The 19,801-nt window shown below is 42.7% G+C and overlaps 21 protein-coding genes across 21 annotated transcripts; 10 read left to right on the forward strand and 11 right to left on the reverse strand.

Moving 5' to 3' along the window:
• Nucleotides 1-12: 12 nt before the first annotated feature.
• On the reverse strand, nt 13-969 carry EHEL_061010 (uncharacterized protein; the record flags this gene model as incomplete). The annotated part of the gene is made up of 1 exon (XM_003887404.1): nt 13-969. The coding sequence occupies one exon, from the start codon at nt 967-969 to the stop codon at nt 13-15; it is 957 nt and encodes a 318-aa protein (XP_003887453.1).
• A 137-nt stretch (nt 970-1,106) lies between these two features.
• On the reverse strand, nt 1,107-1,653 carry EHEL_061020 (60S ribosomal protein L19; the record flags this gene model as incomplete). The annotated part of the gene is made up of 2 exons (XM_003887405.1): nt 1,107-1,620; nt 1,652-1,653. Coding segments are annotated over 2 exons (516 nt in total).
• A 95-nt stretch (nt 1,654-1,748) lies between these two features.
• Nucleotides 1,749-2,240, reverse strand: EHEL_061030 (mitochondrial sulfhydryl oxidase; the record flags this gene model as incomplete). The annotated part of the gene is made up of 1 exon (XM_003887406.1): nt 1,749-2,240. The coding sequence occupies one exon, from the start codon at nt 2,238-2,240 to the stop codon at nt 1,749-1,751; it is 492 nt and encodes a 163-aa protein (XP_003887455.1).
• A 143-nt stretch (nt 2,241-2,383) lies between these two features.
• EHEL_061040 (transcription initiation factor TFIIIB subunit Brf1) lies at nt 2,384-3,322 on the forward strand (the record flags this gene model as incomplete). Its single annotated transcript, XM_003887407.1, has 1 exon — nt 2,384-3,322. One exon carries the CDS (start codon nt 2,384-2,386, stop codon nt 3,320-3,322), a length of 939 nt encoding a protein of 312 aa, XP_003887456.1.
• A 62-nt stretch (nt 3,323-3,384) lies between these two features.
• Nucleotides 3,385-3,849, reverse strand: EHEL_061050 (40S ribosomal protein S18; the record flags this gene model as incomplete). Its single annotated transcript, XM_003887408.1, has 1 exon — nt 3,385-3,849. The coding sequence occupies one exon, from the start codon at nt 3,847-3,849 to the stop codon at nt 3,385-3,387; it is 465 nt and encodes a 154-aa protein (XP_003887457.1).
• Nucleotides 3,850-3,940: 91 nt separating this feature from the next.
• Nucleotides 3,941-4,225, reverse strand: EHEL_061060 (60S ribosomal protein L36; the record flags this gene model as incomplete). Its single annotated transcript, XM_003887409.1, has 1 exon — nt 3,941-4,225. The coding sequence occupies one exon, from the start codon at nt 4,223-4,225 to the stop codon at nt 3,941-3,943; it is 285 nt and encodes a 94-aa protein (XP_003887458.1).
• A 52-nt stretch (nt 4,226-4,277) lies between these two features.
• On the forward strand, nt 4,278-6,869 carry EHEL_061070 (uncharacterized protein; the record flags this gene model as incomplete). Its single annotated transcript, XM_003887410.1, has 1 exon — nt 4,278-6,869. One exon carries the CDS (start codon nt 4,278-4,280, stop codon nt 6,867-6,869), a length of 2,592 nt encoding a protein of 863 aa, XP_003887459.1.
• A 124-nt stretch (nt 6,870-6,993) lies between these two features.
• EHEL_061075 (uncharacterized protein) lies at nt 6,994-7,215 on the reverse strand (the record flags this gene model as incomplete). Its single annotated transcript, XM_059743519.1, has 1 exon — nt 6,994-7,215. One exon carries the CDS (start codon nt 7,213-7,215, stop codon nt 6,994-6,996), a length of 222 nt encoding a protein of 73 aa, XP_059599502.1.
• An 84-nt stretch (nt 7,216-7,299) lies between these two features.
• EHEL_061080 (small nuclear ribonucleoprotein) lies at nt 7,300-7,515 on the forward strand (the record flags this gene model as incomplete). Its single annotated transcript, XM_003887411.1, has 1 exon — nt 7,300-7,515. One exon carries the CDS (start codon nt 7,300-7,302, stop codon nt 7,513-7,515), a length of 216 nt encoding a protein of 71 aa, XP_003887460.1.
• A 54-nt stretch (nt 7,516-7,569) lies between these two features.
• On the reverse strand, nt 7,570-8,007 carry EHEL_061090 (uncharacterized protein; the record flags this gene model as incomplete). Its single annotated transcript, XM_003887412.1, has 1 exon — nt 7,570-8,007. One exon carries the CDS (start codon nt 8,005-8,007, stop codon nt 7,570-7,572), a length of 438 nt encoding a protein of 145 aa, XP_003887461.1.
• A 47-nt stretch (nt 8,008-8,054) lies between these two features.
• EHEL_061100 (uncharacterized protein) lies at nt 8,055-8,972 on the reverse strand (the record flags this gene model as incomplete). Its single annotated transcript, XM_003887413.1, has 1 exon — nt 8,055-8,972. One exon carries the CDS (start codon nt 8,970-8,972, stop codon nt 8,055-8,057), a length of 918 nt encoding a protein of 305 aa, XP_003887462.1.
• An 87-nt stretch (nt 8,973-9,059) lies between these two features.
• EHEL_061110 (uncharacterized protein) lies at nt 9,060-9,707 on the forward strand (the record flags this gene model as incomplete). The annotated part of the gene is made up of 1 exon (XM_003887414.1): nt 9,060-9,707. One exon carries the CDS (start codon nt 9,060-9,062, stop codon nt 9,705-9,707), a length of 648 nt encoding a protein of 215 aa, XP_003887463.1.
• A 55-nt stretch (nt 9,708-9,762) lies between these two features.
• On the forward strand, nt 9,763-10,713 carry EHEL_061120 (uncharacterized protein; the record flags this gene model as incomplete). The annotated part of the gene is made up of 1 exon (XM_003887415.1): nt 9,763-10,713. The coding sequence occupies one exon, from the start codon at nt 9,763-9,765 to the stop codon at nt 10,711-10,713; it is 951 nt and encodes a 316-aa protein (XP_003887464.1).
• A 98-nt stretch (nt 10,714-10,811) lies between these two features.
• Nucleotides 10,812-11,924, forward strand: EHEL_061130 (GTP-dependent nucleic acid-binding protein EngD; the record flags this gene model as incomplete). Its single annotated transcript, XM_003887416.1, has 1 exon — nt 10,812-11,924. The coding sequence occupies one exon, from the start codon at nt 10,812-10,814 to the stop codon at nt 11,922-11,924; it is 1,113 nt and encodes a 370-aa protein (XP_003887465.1).
• A 50-nt stretch (nt 11,925-11,974) lies between these two features.
• Nucleotides 11,975-13,588, reverse strand: EHEL_061140 (uncharacterized protein; the record flags this gene model as incomplete). The annotated part of the gene is made up of 1 exon (XM_003887417.2): nt 11,975-13,588. One exon carries the CDS (start codon nt 13,586-13,588, stop codon nt 11,975-11,977), a length of 1,614 nt encoding a protein of 537 aa, XP_003887466.2.
• A 177-nt stretch (nt 13,589-13,765) lies between these two features.
• Nucleotides 13,766-14,221, forward strand: EHEL_061150 (uncharacterized protein; the record flags this gene model as incomplete). The annotated part of the gene is made up of 1 exon (XM_003887418.1): nt 13,766-14,221. The coding sequence occupies one exon, from the start codon at nt 13,766-13,768 to the stop codon at nt 14,219-14,221; it is 456 nt and encodes a 151-aa protein (XP_003887467.1).
• Nucleotides 14,222-14,240: 19 nt separating this feature from the next.
• EHEL_061160 (uncharacterized protein) lies at nt 14,241-14,591 on the reverse strand (the record flags this gene model as incomplete). The annotated part of the gene is made up of 2 exons (XM_003887419.1): nt 14,241-14,558; nt 14,589-14,591. The coding sequence occupies 2 exons, from the start codon at nt 14,589-14,591 to the stop codon at nt 14,241-14,243; spliced, it is 321 nt and encodes a 106-aa protein (XP_003887468.1).
• A 66-nt stretch (nt 14,592-14,657) lies between these two features.
• Nucleotides 14,658-14,957, forward strand: EHEL_061170 (uncharacterized protein; the record flags this gene model as incomplete). The annotated part of the gene is made up of 1 exon (XM_003887420.1): nt 14,658-14,957. One exon carries the CDS (start codon nt 14,658-14,660, stop codon nt 14,955-14,957), a length of 300 nt encoding a protein of 99 aa, XP_003887469.1.
• A 27-nt stretch (nt 14,958-14,984) lies between these two features.
• On the forward strand, nt 14,985-17,024 carry EHEL_061180 (uncharacterized protein; the record flags this gene model as incomplete). The annotated part of the gene is made up of 1 exon (XM_003887421.1): nt 14,985-17,024. One exon carries the CDS (start codon nt 14,985-14,987, stop codon nt 17,022-17,024), a length of 2,040 nt encoding a protein of 679 aa, XP_003887470.1.
• A 67-nt stretch (nt 17,025-17,091) lies between these two features.
• Nucleotides 17,092-18,552, forward strand: EHEL_061190 (TruD-like pseudouridine synthase; the record flags this gene model as incomplete). Its single annotated transcript, XM_003887422.1, has 1 exon — nt 17,092-18,552. One exon carries the CDS (start codon nt 17,092-17,094, stop codon nt 18,550-18,552), a length of 1,461 nt encoding a protein of 486 aa, XP_003887471.1.
• A 10-nt stretch (nt 18,553-18,562) lies between these two features.
• EHEL_061200 (uncharacterized protein) lies at nt 18,563-19,780 on the reverse strand (the record flags this gene model as incomplete). Its single annotated transcript, XM_003887423.1, has 1 exon — nt 18,563-19,780. One exon carries the CDS (start codon nt 19,778-19,780, stop codon nt 18,563-18,565), a length of 1,218 nt encoding a protein of 405 aa, XP_003887472.1.
• Between the last annotated feature and the right edge of the window lie 21 nt (nt 19,781-19,801).

A 19,801-nucleotide genomic window follows, 5' to 3' on the forward strand; every position in this document is an offset into this window, starting at 1 on the left:
TTTCTTCAAACTTTAATCAAACTCATTCAAAGGGGGCTGCACGTCTGAACTTTTCCACCATTTAAGTACAGAGCTTGGAATACCACTTATTTTTTCTGGCACGTAGGCCCCAACCTTACGCCTAACAGCATCTTTGAAGTTGGGAAGGTACTCCTCTAATATCTTCCTTACGTATTCAGAAACAAAGACCTTGATCTGTTCTTTCGACAGACTAAGAACCCTGTCCTTTATCTTGATAAGCTGCGGCTTAATCAATCCAATTATCTTAATCTTGATCCATCCAACAAACAAATCACTCCACTTTATCATGACAGGACAGATAACAGGAAAGGATATAGCACATATAAGCAAAAGAGCCATAAATATTGAAAAGCTCCTGCGTCTAAGCAAAGATCTCTCCACAACTCTTCCTTCAACAGCTAGTTCAAAAATTGACAGAAAAACACCTATCACATAAGCAATCTCTGTGTAGACACCTTCCGTGCCATCATTCCAGAAATCTGTTATAAACGCAATTCCAATGATTAGAACAACCACGGATGAAAAAAGCATCTTAGAGCAATGCTTCTGTATAGTAGAATAGTCCAATACCTCATTAACCTTCGACAGAAGATATCCCATCGATACAACAATCACATACCTATCTATTTTTCCCTCTTGGGGGTCAGTAACAACCTTTCTAAAGTACAATACCAGAAAGCACATCATTGCAACTTCTAGCATATTTCTGATGCTAAACACTCCATTTATAAGGGATCTTCTTTCTTGGATATAGGTAAAGATCCTCCAAATAGAGGATCCCACGTGGTAAAAAAAGTTTGTAAATACAAGAAATTTGGTAGCATAGATAACCATTAGATGATTCATCTCTCCATACTGTACAAATGTCATGAAAAACAAGGATACAAACGTCAGTATCTCTGGGAAAATTTTCTTCTCTTTTATACTGGTGAATTCCTCTCTATCCATCCTCTGTCATCCCAGGCAAAGTCTTTTAAGCAAAGCACTAATTTAAAAGAAGCAAATGAAGATCTCTTCTGTTCCCCTTAATATTGATAAATCAGTGAATAATCTCTCATGAACAAAAATTAAGTAATCATGTTTATTCAAGACGAAACTGCTCTGCTAGACAAGTTAAGTGCCTCTGCCTGCTCCGCAAGCTCTCTAGCTCTTTGCTCCTCAGCCTTCCTCTTGACAATGCAGTCCTTCATGTGGAATCTGTGCTTGAATAAGTGTCCCTTCGCCTGCATGTAAAACGTGCGGAAGTCTTCCTTGGTGATCTCCCCACTGGCCCTCATCTCCTTCAGCATCTTTCTCATTGCACGAATCTTCTTCATCCACAACTCCTTCTTTGGCATCCTTGCATTTGCAGTACCAAAACGCTTTCCAGGCCCCATGTGCCTTCCCTTCTTCTTTGCCTCCAATCTCTTTCGTAATCGTCCTCTACTGGTATGCTTGTCCTGCTTCATAATAATCACATTGTCCTTGATGAGTTGCCTAACCTGCTCCCGGGAAGTTGCGCTGTTAAGCCTCTCAATCTCATTGTTATCCAGCCAGAGCTTATTCTTTCCGCAGTTCAGAATTCCAGATGCTAAGCGTCTAATTCTCTTTTCATTCGACCTTCAAATTAGAAATGGGCCATCTCACTTACATTTTCAGGGTGCAAATTTTTTGGGCTTTTGTGAGTCCTTCCTCTAGAGCTATGGATATCCACCATGTTAAACATAAAGTTTATTTACTTGCGTCCTCTAGGCCTCACACCCGCATTGCCAGATCTCGTCGACAGTTTTACAATCAACAACGGCCTTCCCCAACCTTTCATTGACTACGTTGTGAACCTCACACAGCCATGTCTTGAATTCCTCGTTACTCCCGACCCTTGGAGGATGGTCCCGAAGTAGCTTCTGGAAGTGCTTGGTGCAATCTCCACATGGAAAAAGCGATGACAGTAGATGAATAAAGGCCAGCGTGTCTTTTTTCTGCTGGAAGGTTGGGAATGCAGGATACCTAGACCCCATTGTATGCAGCAATGTCCATGTGGACCTTCCAAGCCTTTCTTTTATCTCCTTTTTGCTCATCTTCCTTGTGTGAGAGTTTTGTGCATCATCTATGGTATCCCGAAGGAACTCTACAGAAATCTTCTCTTCCCTAGTCCTTGCTATGAGGCCATAGCACCTATACAGAATCCATGCAGCAGCGAGTATTACCAGGATTCTTCCATAGCTCTGCTCCTTCTTCATGTTTATGTCTACCGTCCCTCTATTTATAGGATTGTTTCATCCTTATCAGGCGGGCTGGGTTTCATTCCTGGATGTTTACTCATCAGGAGTTATTGAAAGAGAAGATCAAAAGAATAAATATGATATACAGAAGGACCCCAAGCATGAAAACACTTCCAAAATTCAAGCCATTCGTGCAGACGTGTTCTGATTGTGGGGAAACACAGAACATAATTGAGGACTACAAGAATGGATACCACGTGTGTGGAAGGTGTGGATGTGTTGTTGGGAACAGAATCATAGATGAGGGAAGCGAATGGAGATCGTTTGGGGATAGCAATAAGGTGGACCCATGCCGTATTGGAAGCGCAAGTAACCCTTATCTTGAATCTGAGCAATTGGATACGATGATAAGCACTGGAGGGGGAATGAACTCCTATATGCTATCGAAGATTCAGATGAAAAACAGTATGAGAGGGCCCGAAAGAGCCCTGAAGCATGGCATGAATCTCATTACTGCGTTTTGCGAGAGATCGAATCTGTCAAGGACCATCATTGATAGAGCACACTACATCTTTAAGAACATAGAGGAAAGAAAGCTTCTGAAGGGCAAGAATGTAGAGGGGATTGTTGCAGCCTGCATATACATAGCATGTAGGCAGGAAGAGTGCCCTAGGACATTCAAAGAGATAAGCGTAATGACTGCCGTGCAGAAAAGAGAGATAGGAAGGTGCTTCAAGCTGATATCTCCCCATCTGGAAAGAATGGCAACCATGTCGACGGAAAACATCATAGCAAGATTCTGCTCTGATCTTAACCTGAATATCAAAATCCAAAAAATTGCAACGGAAATAGCAAAAGCAGCACACGAGCTAGGATGCCTTGCAGGAAAAAGCCCCGACTCCATAGCTGCTGCTGTCATATACATGGTAACCAACCTGTTCCCGGAGGAAAAAAAGATCCAGAAAGACATCCAGTTTGTCACCAATGTCACCGAAGTTACAATAAAAAACACATACAAAGAACTTGTGGCTTTCAAATACGACATAATCCCTGAGAACATGGTCAACAAAGAAAGCATAGATAAGCTTCCAGGGTATTGACATCTAAGGACTGCAGTGATTCATTAAATATGAAGAGGTATAATAAAAAAGTTAAAGATCTTTTACTTCTTTCTTGAAACACCCATGGACTTTCCACGTCTACCATTTGACTTAGTTCTTTGCCCACGTACCTTGAGCCCGACATCAAGCCTGCATGCTCTGATGCGCTTATTCTTCTTCCCTCTCTCGATCATCATCCTTAGATCTGCATCGAGCTTTGTACCTATAAGGTGGGATGTTGTCCCATCAATGATATCTTTTTGATGGTTCATGTAGGATTCGGGAATCCCGACACTTGCAGGATCGAGAATTGCATCAGAAATCCTTTTCATCTCTTCCTCAGTCATCTCTCCAGCTCTCTTCTCCAGGTCGATACCAAGGCGCTTGCATATGGCAGTCGAGATCCTTCTCCCCACCCCTCGAATCTTTGTAAGAGCAAAGGCAATCCTCTTTGTACCATCAATGTTAGTGTTGAGAATACGAACGATGTACTGGATCTCATTATTATCGACGATAATAGCGCTCATTTTAGGGATTAAATTTTTCACTACTCAAAAAATCGTCGATGGCCTGCAAAATAGAAAAAGTAAGACAAGTAGTAAAGGCCAAAAGTATACTTTATTCCTCCAGAAGCATCCTCGTCAACTTCTCAATCCTCTTCCCAGCACGCTTATGAGAGCCCAGCCTCTTCCTTAGTAGTTTGTGTGCCTTGTTATTGTTCTTAGCTTCAATGAGTGAAATGGTCTTCTTCTCAAGCGGAGAGAGCCCTCCCAGCTCCTCAGCAACAGAGACCGCAAGCATGCGAGCCTTCCTGAACTCCTCGCTTGGCTTCTTAGGCTCTCTCTTTACATCGGGCCTCTTGACTGGATAACGTACTCGGACTTTCTTGTAGGCGTTCTTCATTGCAGGGTCGAGAAAAATTTTAATTCTACAAGGATGCAGTCCTTACAAACCAATGCTTATTGAGAGGTTCAAGGAAATAAGAAATAAGATATACGAAGATATCCATGCAGTCTCTGAGGGAGACATAAGGTTCATGAGGGATGCCTTGTGCCAACAGAGCATGGCGTACGGAAGGATCAAGACATATTCTGCAGAGGACAGCAAGGTTCTGGCGCTCTTTACATTGAAGTACAACGTTGTTGTTCTTCTAGAATTTATTTCCAGAAATGGAGTGGAGCTCAACAGTGATGTATGCATGGCGCTGTGCAACGTGCTGCTTGAGGGGATTCCCCAGGTATCTCCAGAATGCTCGTTGGAGATTGAGGACATAAAGGCGCGTACTGATGAGGTAATTGTTGACATCTTGTGCAGTATCAAGGAAGGAATACATGCCGAGAAAATCAAAACATATCTGAGCGAGCAAGAGATCCCCGATGGTGTTAGTGTTAATCTTGCTGTAGCGTTTACTGCGCCAACCTGGAAGTCGTATGATCTTCGAGTAATCAATGAGCTGGTTGTTGGGCCAGTCTTATTAGAACTGCTTCGAAGCTTCAAGGAGTCTCTTCGGCCTCAAATAAAAGAAAGAATACTGAGTTCCTGCAAGGAAAGGCTTAGGAAGGAGGGAGACCGAACTATCATATACCAGATATTTTACGAACTCAACACAACCAAAGACCTTGAGCTGCTTGATATTGAAGAGGACGAGAAGGAGGAGGCATACGTTGGATTTGTATATTCACTCATGGTTGATGGGGAAAGCTGCTTGAGGGGATATGAAATTTTATCGAAGGCAAATCTCTTCAACGACCTGAGAAAGGCTCTGGAAATGATAAATGTCTTGAACCAGGCGGAATACAAGAGGATCCGACCGGAGGACGAGAGGCTTATTTACCACCTCATGCAGGTTATTGAGAAGCTGATGTCTTCTGATGAGCATGGGCTTGGGTTTGTAAGGTTATATTTCATGAGATTTGTCGAGCTGTTTTTAAACACTCTTGTAGGGCAAATATCGCTAAGGATCAAGGGGTGCATATACGAAATCCTCTCTTCGTTCATGAGAGACGAAGACTCGAGAGAGACTATTTGCGAGTTTATGAGGGGTGTAGGGATATTCAACAAGGAGGCGGTTCATTCCGACTTTGAAAAGGAACTTGTAACTAAGAGCTTTGCCATGACGCCAAGTTTCCTCAAGTTCTGCACGTTTCTTGGAAATGAAGAATGCATCAGATTTGCCATGCATGCACTCAAAAGCGAAGACCCGCAGACTGTCACTAGATGTTTCGATGTGATTGAAAGATTTGCAGACAAGAGAGATACAGAAAGTAGGATCGGCGCCGAGTTCATTACCTCGCAGCTCTCCCTGATGTCTCAGCACATCCGGGTGGCAATGCTGAATAACTCACAAGTCACTAATAGGGTTGTTGAGTTTCAGCTCAGCACAGGAATTGTGATTGGTGATGTATCGATAATCAACGTGATCATGAATACACCGAATCCAAGGTTCTTTGAATATGTAAGGTTATTTGGAGACTTTTCATTCTTCATGAACGAGAACTTTCTGGAAAGGCTTTCGGAAAACGAGGAGGAGGGATTCAAGTATCTTTATGAGGTGACGAAGGGCAACCATGAGGCATGCAAGTTTGTGATGAATAACGAGGACTGGTTCAATGCATATGTCAGGGACAATCCATATGTGCAAGAAATGGCTGTTAGGATATACGAGAATCTAGTTGATTATGATATTGAGAATGTGGATGTTAGCTTTGACAGGGGATTCATTCTGCCGGACATATCCCACCCGTCTATCTTCAGAATCCTCAGTAAGCTAATTCTCTATTCCGTTTACACAAGGAAGAGCCCATACTCAAGATACATCACAGACAAAGACTATGTCCTAGACAGCACAAACATCAACGAGTATTGTTTGTATATCAAGTGCAGGATAGTTGTGGGGGACAATGTCGAAGACAGGATTAAGTATCTTATGAAGCAGTACACGGGAATAGAAGATCTACTCGGATACTACGAAGTCGCTACGGGGATGTCTCTGAACGTCTCTTCCTCAAAGAACCTTTTGATAAATATCGGAAAGAAGGACACAGGAATGTTTATCAACATGTTCAGCAATGCCAGTAACTTCGAGAAGTTTCTCCTGTTCTTCTTCATCGGAGACATCAATGCAGAAAACAGCAAGGCGATTGAGGGAATAGTCAAGGAAGAAATCACAAGAATAATGGTGTCAAAGTCCTCGAGCCCGTCGGAAAAGATGATTCTGAGGCAATGCCTAATAACGCTTCTGTCCCTCAATAACATAGACTCGATTGTCAGGTTGATAGGGGAGTACGATGACATCGACCTACTTCTGAAGGTTAATATAAGAAACCTTCTGTGTGGAGGATCCTATTTTAACAGCTCACTAATAATGAAGGGCTCATTGGAATTGCAGGTCTATGCAGTCTTCTTACTCTACTACAGGTCTATTTGGGATTTGTCTGCCCTTAAAGACTGGATCTTGTATCTTAGGAGAGAATGCAAGGATAACGACGACTTGGAGTATCTGATAAGCGACATCAGGAATAAGAGCATAAGGATTGAACTTGAATAATAAAATGCCCTGAATACATAGTTTAACTCGAGCTCCAATGCGCCACTCTAACAAAAACAGAAGGAGGCCAAGACCGTTTATTTGAAAAGGATATGGCTTCCAATAACAAGCCTATATGCCGAGCTTAGTGCTTGGCCATGCTTTCCAGCTTCTTCATCTCCCTTTGCTTCTGGCGCTCCCTTAGGAAGTTCCTCTTCTTTGTCTTCAAGATCTTGATCTTGCTAAGAAGAGCTCTCCTTTCCGCCTGCTTCTGCTGCTTTATTCTCAGCCTCTGCTTGAAGGAGAGAACAGAATTTGGACTCTTTTCTTTTTTCTCCTTCCATGACTTCAAGTAAGTTTTGCTCATTGCTACGGTTCCTGGAAAAATATTTTTATCGTTGCAGGCACACAATTCAAAATAGTGCAAAGCCAAGGGAGCCCTTAACAAGAAATGGACAACGCCCTATATACAGCCTTCGTGGGGAGAGCTGTCAAGGTAAAGATATGTGACAGCTCGGAATTCAGAGGAACGTCTGTTGCAATAGATGCATATCTCAACATATCCTTAGAATCTGTGTCCTACATCCAAAATGGCCAGGAGCCTAGGTATTATTCCTCCCTATTCATCAAGGGATCTTACATTGATCACATAGCATTGGATTCATAGTATGTTTTGCAGGCGATGTAGGCCTTGCACTTATCTAGACAACAAAATGAAAATTTATAAGGGAGATTTATTTTTTTTGATTTCGCATGCTATCTTTCTGTTCATTGCCTGAATGTTGTATCGTACAGATTCGATATCATTCATAATCCTCAGGCTTTCTCTACGATATTCTGTGAGAAGTACTCCTAAATATTCAATTCTCAGCATCAGATTCTCATTTTTGCTATCAGCAACCTCGTGCCGAAGAAGGTGCTTTTTAAGGGGATCACTGCGCGTGTAGTCCTTTCCGCACAGATGGCACTCAAACGGCCTTTCGCCAGTATGCCTTCGTGCATGTGCAAGAAGAGCATGCTTGCTGACCTGCGCCTCTCCATATCTCTGGCAGCCCTTCCACAAGCACTTTGCCTCCTCGTTCTTTTCTATGTGTGAGAGCAGATGGTCTCTTACGTTGTCCTCAATATCCTCCTGGCATCCTTCCCATTCACATCTCATTGTTAGGAGGGCTAACACAAGCAAAACCTCTTTCCCCAAAATAAAACTTACATTCTATGCAATTCATTGTACTTTTTGAAGGCTTGAATTTCTGAGTCATACTCGCTTATATGTATCCTCTCCTTGGCCTCCTGGATTCTTTGTCTTAGCAGCCTAATTCTTGTCCGGTCGAATATGATGCCTCCAATAGCCCCGTTCGTGGCATTCTGCCCATCCTCAGGCGTCTTTCCTTGCTCATTCAGAATCTTCCTTCCAATCTTCTTTCTTGCCCTCCTAGAGCCGTTCTTGATTAGTAAGCAGGATGTTTGGAATAAGTTATATTCAACGCTCTCCAGGTCTCTTTCCAGCTCACTCCTTTTGCAGTATAGGCCGCACAGAACCTCTAATAAACAGAGCTCTTTCCACATCCTTTCAACTTTCTCCTTGGAAAGCTCCTCGCTTCTTCTGCTTCTTCTACTGGGCTTGATTATCCTTTTTCTGAAGCATACATAGGCAAGTGGACTAAAGTCCTCGCTCCTGGTTAATATTCTAGACGCCATTGCCCTGACAAGCTTTTCTTTGCCCTTCACAAGGCTTTGTTCTTGTGATATGGTGCATAGCAACGTGTAAAACTCCTCTTCGCTTATTCCATACTCTTTGCACATTTTCTTGTCCTCATCATTGAGCAGATACTTGTTCTCTGCATCCTCATTCCACTCTACATACCTGCGTCTGGGTACATATCTGCCGTATATCTTTCGTGCAGGATTGTGTACCTCAACTATAACCGGAATGGGGATGCTTCCCTTCTCTCCCTCCATTATCTTCTTCAGATGAAGCTCCTTTTCCTCATCTGCCTCCATCCCTGTATCAAGCGACGGAGGAACATACTCCTCCAGAGATGATACATCCGAGGCCCCAGGCTTGTATATAGGATATGGCTGGGTGTTGTCTATTTTCACGTTTCTCTTTCTCTTATACACCATGGATAAATTTTCAAGGTTGTGTTTAAACCACAAACAAATTTGTGTTCCACTGAGCGGATACACCGTCGGTAGTCCTGAGACCCTTTAATGCAGAAGGCAATAGAACTGGTTACCACAGAGTTAAGAAGCACACATAACTCAGAAGTCATAGAGAGATGGTATATTTCGTATCTCAAAGAAAAGGAACACCCGAAGAGCATGTTTAGAGATGTCCTGTCCATCACCATGCCGGACATCGAAAGCTCTGATGTACTGGAATCCACCGCCATGCTTTTTGAAATGTCGCAAAAGGCAGCAGATGAAATGTCGCTAAAAGATGTAGACCACTCATATGAATACTCAATGGAGGTGATTTCAATTTTCACTGTATACAATCTGATTTTCCCGATAATCGAAAAACACGTCAAGGATAAGACTCTGGGAAGCAGAATCTTAGGTATTTATAATGATGCAAGCATGCACATGAATAGACCTCGAAAAGGGTCGTTGGAGGTCTTGGAAGGAAGAAGAAGGTTTTTTTTCGATCTTTACATTCCTGTGATGATATACTTCATATGCACAGGAAGGAATTACGACATGAAGGATAAGGAGGAGGAGTTTGTTAGGATGTATTTGGTGAAGAGGAAGGGAAGTGAATGGAATGGAGCATGCATGGATCAGTTTTGCAAGAAGATGTCTTGTGGAGAGGAAAAAGTCCACGAAGCACTGGAGTTTCTTTTCTACAAGGCATACTAGGCTAGAGTACTGCGATAGCGTGTAGATATTGAAAATTCGGACGATTTTTTGCCCCATGACCAGGGAGATTAATAGCAAGGATGAAGAAAGTCTTTCTCTCTTCAAAAGAAACCTTAGGAAGATGATTCTGCTGGAGGAGGAGGGCAGGAGAAGAAGAGAAAGTCTCAACTCCCGGAAGCTAGTTTCTATAAGGGTTGGAAAGATTGAAGGGATAATGGAAGAACCTGAGAGAAAATTTGTAGAAGAAAAAAGAAGGGTGTTTGAGGGGCCAAAGATGGAATATGAGCGGGAAGGAAGAGTGAAAGAAAGAATAAAAGGTTTTGACAATCAAGGGAAAAGGATGGAGGAAAGAGATGCAGAGAGTGTGTGTGCCAAGGGCTTTGTTTGTTTGAAAGATAAGGAAGACGAAGTGCAGGGAGAGACGCTAGGGGACTGCGGGATGAATGGAGACGGCATCAATGGTGAAAGGTCGAGAATTGTTGAGGAATGTAAATCTAGCGTTGGGAGAGAGCTTTGTGAAGTTGGACCTGAGTATAAGGACGAAGGGGTAGATGATGATAGCTTTAAGGAAATCTCTGTCGAGGACATTAAAAAGAGTCTTTTGGCGGAGCTAGAAGAGGAAAGGGAAAGCGACATGGATGTCATAAACACTGTGGTGAAGTCTGAGAACCCGATGCAGTCTGAACAAGAGGTAGTATATGTTGATAATGTAAATGCTTCTCCCGAAGTGGAGAAGAATCCATATGGTGCAGGATGTAATATATATGCTTATGACACTCATTATAAAATCTCCGATCTTTCAAAAGGAAACCTTGGGATTCTGACGTCCTCCGATGAAAAGAGCCCTTGTGGCCAGATAAATAGTGAGAGCTCTACAAAGGAGGTTGTAGACGGGAGCCTTGAAGCAGGCGCGGTGACGTACCAAGACCCCGAAGAGGAGAAGAATGAAGGGGGATGGTTCTCGTCTATCTTTGGATCTATTTTCTCCACATGCTGTGGTGGGTAGGAATAAAGAGTTGTAATGGTTTTTATCTGGTGATTGCATGGCTCTTATGCTACAAGTCTTGAGCAATAAAATTTATCAATGAAAATTCTAGCCCTCGAATGGTTGATGGAAGGAAGGTGCTGTTTGCAAGGTCTTCGAAGTCGAACAACCTGAGCATGGGGATTGTGGGGCTTCCGAATGTAGGGAAGTCCACCCTATTTAATTTTCTCACTAGAAACAACGTTCCCGCAGAAAACTATCCGTTCTGTACTATTGATCCCTCTGAGGGGCGTGTAGAGATCCAAGACGAAAGAGTAGAGATGCTGGCTGAGAAGTATATGCCCCACAATATTGTAAGGGCATATCTAAGTGTGACGGACATAGCGGGACTAGTAAAAGGAGCAAGTACGGGTGTTGGGCTTGGAAACCACTTTTTGGATAATATCAGGAATGTGGACGGGATCTTCCATGTTGTAAGATGCTTTGAAGATCCGGAGGTAGCGCATTTTGAGGACGGGGTAGACCCAATAAGAGACATAGAAATAGTCAATGAAGAGCTAAGGCTCAAGGACTATGAGACGTTGGTTAGGCATGAGGAAAAAATGCTAAAGGATCTGAGGTCAAAGCCTTCTGACAAAAAGTTGAAGGATCAGGCTGCACTGGTCAAAAGGCTTGTGGAGATACTGAAGAAGGATTGGGTGAATAAGCATGAGTTCAACGAAGAAGAGATTGCATACATCAGCACTTTGAACCTACTTACGGTGAAGAATGTGGTGTACCTTGCCAATATCAGTGAGAAGGATTACGAGATGCGCCGTGCAAACAAGCATTTGCGAGCTGTTTTGAAATACTCTAGCGATGTGATTGTATTCAGCGCAGCATATGAGAGCAGCCATGATTCAAGGGTGTTTTTGGATAAGCTTGTTAAGAAAGGCTATGAGTCGCTAGACCTCATTAACTTCTTCACGGTGGGAAAGGATGAGGTTAGGAGCTGGACAATAAGGAGGGGGATAAGTGCGCCTTCTGCAGGTGCGGTGATTCACTCTGATTTTAAGAAGTACTTTATAATGGCAGAGGTTATGTCTTTTGAAGATCTCAAAGCTTACGGGAGTGAGGCTGAGGTAAAGAAGGCCGGAAAGTACCACCAAAGAGGCAAGACTTATGTTGTCAATGACGGAGACATAATTCTTTTCAAAGTCAACCCGCCTAAGTCTATAGGAAAGAAGAAATGAATGTTCCTGGCGATTAAATAGAATTTATTTATGTTTCTATGTGTACACAGCTAGAAGAAATAGAATTCAAAGTCATCAGCCTCCTTTGTTTTTTCTTGGATCTGCTCCTCAGGCTTATGGACTTCCTTCCCATCTATCTTCTTGAGGATGTCTCGAAGCCTTTCGATGAGCTCGTTTTTCTTACCAGTGTGGTTCAGCCCAAATTCCTTCATAAGACTCTTGAGCTGCTGGACTGTGACGTTGTTGAAATCGAGTTCGTTTATTGAGTTCCTAAAGTTCTGCACAACCTCCTTGAACTCGTCGGTGACACCCTTATTGGAATTAAGGAACAGTGGGAATATAGAGTTCCCATTGCTCCTTTCGGGAGGGCTCTTCCTCATTGCACCAAGATACATTTTCTGACTGTCATCTACGCCCTGAATAAAGTCTAGGCTTGAATATTTTGATGGATGGACAATTCCAGGGTGTATTCCTTGATTGCTTTTTATATACTGCCACAAAAGAGGATTGCTTTTTCTTTTCTTTCTATTCATCCATATATTACCTTGTGCTGGTGTGTCCATGTATCTCTGCTGAAAGTGTGTCCTAAAGGTAGGCCCTCCCGGGAATAACGAAGCCATCATCCTTCTATCATAGTCTATTCCTTCCGTGTTTCCAGGCACTTTCTGATTATTTACATGGGAAGCCTGCTCTTGATTAAATTCGCGATCGATGAACATCTGAGATGAAGGAAATCCGCCGCCGGCATATGGGTAGCTTCTATGCCCTTCTGGAATGTGTATTCTAGAAATTTCGTTGGGCGCATAGGGACTTGCTCTTCTTTCGTAAAAAGAGTGGCGCTCGTTTCCGGGAGACCCCTCATAGTAGGGATCAACCCCCATCCTCATTTGAAAGTGCCCATTACGAAATCTCTGGTTGAGCTCTTCGATTCCCTGTCCTTCAGGATACAGGGTATGTGTTGAATCCTCATGGGGTCTTCCTTCTTGAATACTTTTCTTCAGAGACTCATGCCTGTCGTAGTCTTCTTTGGCCTTAGTGAAGTCCTGCTGAAACCCCCATGAGGCATGTGGACCAGGCTGCGCGGGACTACTGAACATGTCTTCTCGGAAGAGTCTTCTGCTCATTTCTGAAAAATTACCATCTTGAGGACTGCAAGCCTCCGTCTTGAATTCCTGAAGAAAGGATGGGCGCTTTGTGACGTTCTGCTCACCTGCACTTCTTCTATTGGAGTACGAGGAGTCCTTGTCGATGGGACTTCCCGCAATGTCTTCAATGTGACCTAATTCATTGGACCCGTAGGTCTCTATTCCCTGTACATTTTGCACACCGCTCGGGCCAATTCCGGTACTACAAACTTCGTTAGAAGAAAAATCTTTCGTTCTGGAAAACGGCCTATTGAATTCGAGAAAGCTGGTTAGGCTATTTGGAGAGCCGTTGGCGATGTCTCTCTGGTGATATTCACTAGATATGGAGTTTTGTAGCCTTTGAAACTCACTTAGAGATGCTTGATCGCCCTGATTTATAAACTGATGATGCCCATACTTGCTTTTGTTTCCAAAATCATTTTGAGACTGGGTAAGGTGTAGAAAGGATTCCACATCCCGTTTGCGAGGCCGTCCCCTCGATGGAATTTCTATAGGCTTGCCATTGTGGTCGTCTTCCATCCTGTCTCCTTTTCTATCCATCATTTTCTTTTAAATGTTTTAGGTCTTCTGTTTCATTTCCTACAAATAGGATCTTGAGACTTCACCTGTAACCAGTAAGGCATGAGCTCATTCCGAAGCTTCATTCCTCGAAAAAGAAAGCGTACAGTCAAAATGTTGTTTTGTTTATAAGCAATGATGCCTGGGGAGGAGGAGAAGGTATATATGCTTCTAGAGCTAGAAAGGATTAAAGAGCTTAGAATCCCACATCTTTATGTGTTTCCCACAGCTGCTCTAGAATTTACATGTGCGGTATTTAAAGGCCCTAGATACACAGCTTTCAAACTAGTAAAGCGTAAAATTCACGAGAAGTGGATGGTTCTACTAGACGAAGAACACAGCAAGGAGGCAAAAGAAATAGCCAGTACACATGACGCACACACAACACTTTACAGGGTCATGCAGGCGCTAAGCAATTACCTCGACTCCAAAACACTCAAAAAGCCCAAGGACATTTTCCCATTCATCTTCAAGGATCCAGCCAATGGAAAAAGGGACATTTCGGAGCTTCTACTCTTCATCGAAAGCAGATGCTTTAAGAAGAATAGCAATGGGCAAAAGGCCATTGCCCATTCGAACAGAGGCGCCCAATAGAAACGGTAAAGATGTTTAATCATATCAGCCCTTTCTCTTTCAGAAGTGACTCCTCAACTTTCTTCCTAAGATTCATCTTGAACCTGTCAAAATCATTGGTTGTGTCTTCCGTATGAGTGGATTCGGGAATGAGCTTTCCTATCTCCTCTGCGCTAAGGCCCTTGATGTCAAATGATTTTTCATCAAGGTGAAGATTGGATATAGAGCACATCTCCCTCTCTCCATCCTTTCTTTGAATAAGCACAAAAGTTGCATCAATGATGCCGACAATTATGCCATATGTATGCCTTTTTTCTTTCAGTGCAGGTGCCACAATTCTTCCCAGTTTTACTGTCCTCTAAAGTTAGCCAAGGAGATATTCACTTACCATTTTTAGGGCAAAATTTTGTAGTGATTTAACCGAAGGAAAGGTGCTAGCTGCATCCCCCAGAACTGCATGAAGATAACAGACTTGCAGAACGAGGTAAACCACCTTCTGTTTCTTTACTTCACATCGATAGGCGTTATCCAGAGGGATGCAGGACTAAGTGATGTTTATGACAAAATGGAGGAGCTGAAGAGAGAGATTGATGACTGCAGAAAGAGGATTATCCGACTTGTAGACTCGGAGGAGGCAGATGTGGAGCTATGCAGCGATTATAGAGAGATAATTGCCGAAGGTAAGGAGTTTGTAAAGGATGGACTGAGCTTTCTTGACAAACTCTTGAGGAAGGACTATGGCTCAGGTAGCTGTTAACACAAGGGATTTTGGCCTGCCCTTAAAATGGTTATTAAAATTTCTACTGGAGACGATGAAAGTATTAGCTTTGATGCCGAGAATCCTCCTCTGGGCCTGAAGTTTGATGAGCTATTAAAGGCTCTGGAGGCTGGGGATGTCCCTGCACTGGTACAATACAAGATAGCACACGGATACAGAAGGCATCCCAAGCTTGCCATGAAAATACTTGAGCAACTGAGTAGAGTTGATGACAAAGACTACAACACCCTCCTACTTCTTCTTGCATGCAGGCTTCAGGCCGGGATGGATGGAATCGATGTAGTGCAGAGGATGGAGTTCTATGAGTCTCCTATGCTTGATATTCTCAAAGGATTTGTCTCTTTGAAGAAGAAGAGCTATGACAGTGCATTGTTTCTCTTTGGAAAAGCGAGGTTTGCTCTTGGAATCCAAATATGCAACTACTATCTTGGAAACATTGGGGAGGCCAAGAAGTTTGATAGCAAAGTTTTGAGGGGATATTGCCTTCTAAAGGAGGCTAGAGATAATGAAGAGCTTGGAGAGATTGAACGATTATTTAGGGATGCAAACAAGAAAGACCTTCTGTTTGGACTTGGGCTTGGGGATGAATATGAAGACGAGGGGAATATTGACGTGAAGATGAGGCTAGTGGGAGAGCTTGTAGATAGAGAAGAGTTTCCAAGGGCACACGAGATGATGGAAACCATGCCGAATAATGCAGAAATTTTATATCTAAGAGGAAAGATAGAGCACAAGAAAAGGGACTTTGAGGCTGCCAAGAAGTATTACATGGAAAGCCTTGGATGTGACAGGAATTTCATTAAAAGTGAGTACAATCTTCAGAGAATAGTTCAGGATAAGATGGGGAATGGAAGCTATAGATGCAGTGAGTTTTCCGACTTCAAGGCCTATCTTGATCTCAAAAACAAATCTACCGATATGAATCTGGAAGGATGCAGTGAGGACTTTCGAAATGCAGTCCTGGCTGTACTTGGAGAGAATACAAAAAGAGTAGATACTTTGGTAAGAAGATACATGAGGCTTATAGGGAATCCATGGATCGAAAACTTTGTAGTTATGAATAATATAGGATACTCTTTATGCAGATACTTGAGACCATTTGAAGAGTATGAGGAAAGACAGGAAGGGAACGATAGGTTTCTTATTGGATCGATTGGCATAGATAGAGAAGATAACAAGTGCTTAGTTGATGGGGAGATGATTGAGGATAGAGTAAAAGAGGCAGAGAAGTACCTGAGAAGGGCACTGGATGAGTGTCCTGATGAATACAAGGAGGTTATAAGATACAATCTTGGATATGTAACGGAGGATAGAGGGTTACTGGCGGAGCTGTCATTAGAAGAATCAAGGAGACTTCTGTCGGTTGAAGGGGAAGAGGCGTCCTCTATTCCTAACGAACTCGAGTTATTAGGATTCTACCACATGAGAAGAAAAGAGTTTAAGCTAGCAAAGAAGATATTCCAGAAATTGGACACGTTGTACAGCAGTATTGGGCTTGGAAACATATACATTAGAAGTTTTTGTAAAGACAGGGATAGCTCTGCATTGGGAAAGGCAATGAAAGCATTTGCAAAAGGGATGAGGTCCTACTATTGCGGAAATGGAATTGGGATATGTCTTGCGCTAAAGGGGAGGCTTGAAGAGGCTATCAACATTTTTAATAACGTGACAATTGACTGGGTGGGTGGATATGTGAATCTTGGGAACACTCTGATTCTTTGTAAAAGATATAGAGAGGCCATGGATGTTTTTTCGAAGATCTCCTCGATGAGATACTCGCGCCAGATGCTTGAAAAACTTTGCAGAATTGTTAATGAGGTTGACGGATATAGATTGTGTGTGGATGCCGGGATACCTGGTGCCAAAGAAAAACTATTTGAGCTTCTTGTTGAACAAAGCCGTTTTGAGGAGGCGGAGAAGCTGAGAGTCGTGGACCAAAGACTCATGAAGATGTATGATGAAAAAAAGGAAGAGGAGAAGAAGAGGAAGGAGGAGTTAAGGAGAAAGGCTGAGGAGATGAGGGAGTATAGAAAGAGAAGAAGATGAGTTGAATAAAGTCTCGGAATGTTGTCTTGTTTTTCTTTTTGGGCGGATTTAATATGTCCCTTGTGCAATGGACGACTTTGCGAGTATAGGAGTTAAGAGGTTTTTTAACAAGCATGTTAAGGATGCAGAGTGCATACTAAAGCAGGAAGCATTCGACTTTGTAGTCCAGGAGATAACTGATTCGAGAGTGTGTGGAGTGTACCCTATTGTCGACTACAAGAAGTTTCTAGATGGAAAAGAGGTGGCGGGATGTTCTGAGGGGTTGAGTAGTGAAGAGAAGGAGTATCGCACGATAATACACAAGAAGCTGAAGTATTATCCCTTTGTAAAGGCAAAGACAATTGAGGGGAAGATACGGCTTGAGAACAATGATGTGGGTGTTTATTCGTTTGTTCTGCAAAAGGTTATGTTCAATACGATTGACGCAGGGAAATGGATCTGTAGGAGGCTTGGAGTGCCTGAAAGTGCATTTCAGTTTGCAGGAAATAAAGATAAGAGGGCAGTGACGTTCCAGGAGGTTACTGTTCGATGCTCGTTTATGAAGCTCTACAAGCTCGCGGTAGAGTTGAACAGGGAAGTGGACTGCTTCTCGTGGGAAGATTTTATTGCAGAAGGGTACACTAAAGAAAGTATTGAGAATGAGAATAGGATGGCAGAGCAAGAGATTCTTATGACTGTAGGGATTAGTGCAGACGAATGGAAGAAAGGGTTTGGGGATGAACATGAAGTGAAAGAGAAAGAAGAAAGGGCCAGGAAAGGAGATCTGACTGGATGGGAAAGGGTGAAGTCGTCGATAAAGATTTTTGATATCAAAAAGTCTGCTACAAGGAAGCTGGGGGATTTGAAGGGAAATAGATTCAGCATAGCATTGAAGGGATTCAAAGATAAGGAGCTAGTAAAGAATTTGGAAAGAGGATTTCTTAACTATTTTGGGCAGCAGAGGTTCGGCAACAAGCTCAGAAATCACGAGATAGGATACGATATTCTGACAAAAAGATATGAAGAGGCTATAGACAAGATTATGAAAGCAGGAAAGTGCCACGAATTCTATGTAGGAGGTAAGTATGAAGAAGGCATGGGTCTTGGTGATAGTACAGAGAAGTACATTCTGAAGTGTAAATCCAAGGGGATGAAAGGAAAAGATATGGTCTATGGGCTGCGCAGAGAGCTTCGCATGCTATATTTGCACTCCTATCAAAGTCTAAAATTCAATGAAGCAATCAACAGCCGGATGGAGCTTGGAGGAGATGTCGTTAAAGGAGACATGGTCTGTGTGGGCGGAGAAATAAAGGTTGTGGAGGATCCTCTTGAGTTCAGCATATTCGATGTTGTTCTACCATTGGAGAAGTTCGATAACAAAATGCTGAAAGGTGGATGTAGAAAGATGGTAGAAAGAGCTGAAGACATCACAGTAAATGAAATCAAGGATGGAATCGTGGTCAGGTTTTCGCTTAATAGCTCATGCTATGCTACAATGGCCTTAAGAGAGGTTATTGGAAACTCTGTACTGAATAGAGTAAGTATATAGTTTATATTATTTAAAAGTTTTCATCGATAGATTTCATTCTCCTTAGAACGATTAGCTTCTTCATATACCAGACATTGCGACTAAAAAGTAGCTTGTGCCTATTGTGAATACTTTTCCAGTAATTGCCCAGCGATCCCGGTGTTTTACAGCAGCTAAATAATCTTTTAAGGCTTTTGAGTTTCCGCTCGATCTCTGCGCTGCAAAACCACGTAACTTTCGATATTAGAGTTTTGAGATGGGATTGGAGTCTTTCCTCCTTGCCACAGAAGTTTTCGGATTTTGCATGTCCGATTTCTTCTGGGAGAGTGCAGTAAGGCTCACGCAGTATCTCGTCAAGGTTTCTTATGGCCCTCAACACATTAAAGTCTTTTTTGTGATTCATGATATAGATGTAAAGAAACATGGATACTTCTACTTCAGGGATATAAATGGTGTTGGTAAAGTCAAGCATGTAGAAGAAGCCTTTGAACTTTTTTTCGAGGTCCTCTGTGATCTCTAGCATAAAGATATCGCAGATTCTTTGGAGGTATTTGAAGAACATTTCGTAATCCCTTCTAAGGTCCTCTCTGAAGCAGGCCTTTCTGTTTTCGGCTTCTTTATCAAGAACGCCGGTTTCTCCGTAAAATGTCACAAAGCGGCCGTAGCTACGGTTCTTTTGAAGCTTGACGTTCCTTTCTCCAAAAAATCTAAGTATTCTATACACAGGGACCATTCCCGTGCTTTCGAAGCGTATAGGGAGAATGTTTGAATTCGTTATGCCCAAATCGGCAAGTTTCGCATTTTTCCTTTCTTCATAAGGATATGTCATCATGTCCTTATAATAGTCCATGTACAGGTATGTCTTCCCCTCTGCCTCCATTTCTATCCTCTTTGAGTAGTATGTCAGTGCCCTGAGTGTCGTAAATGTCAGCAGGGACTTCGAGAGAGTCTTGTGGGGGCCCTCTTTGATGAAGTCGACAAAGATGTTGAAATACTTGAGGGATTTGACGTGCAGATGCTCCCCAATGTCGTTGAACAATATATAGAAGCCTAGCAATTCCATGTAGTCTTGGCCGTATTTTTTGAACAGAAGCCTTTTGGGCTTTACCCTGCTAGATGAGCCATCAAGGAGGGTTGAGACGCCTTCATCCAAGAGTTCTACTCTGTTTTTGATGGTGTGACCTTCTGAGCATATGTAATCGTTCTCTATAATTTCTAGGGGAGAGCCGCATGTTTCACAGAAGATCATTCTGGGCTCACTGAGGGTATT

The sequence above is a fragment of the Encephalitozoon hellem genome, chromosome VI (genome assembly GCF_000277815.2).
Source record: "Encephalitozoon hellem ATCC 50504 chromosome VI, complete sequence".
NCBI classification, from domain to species: domain Eukaryota; kingdom Fungi; phylum Microsporidia; family Unikaryonidae; genus Encephalitozoon; species Encephalitozoon hellem.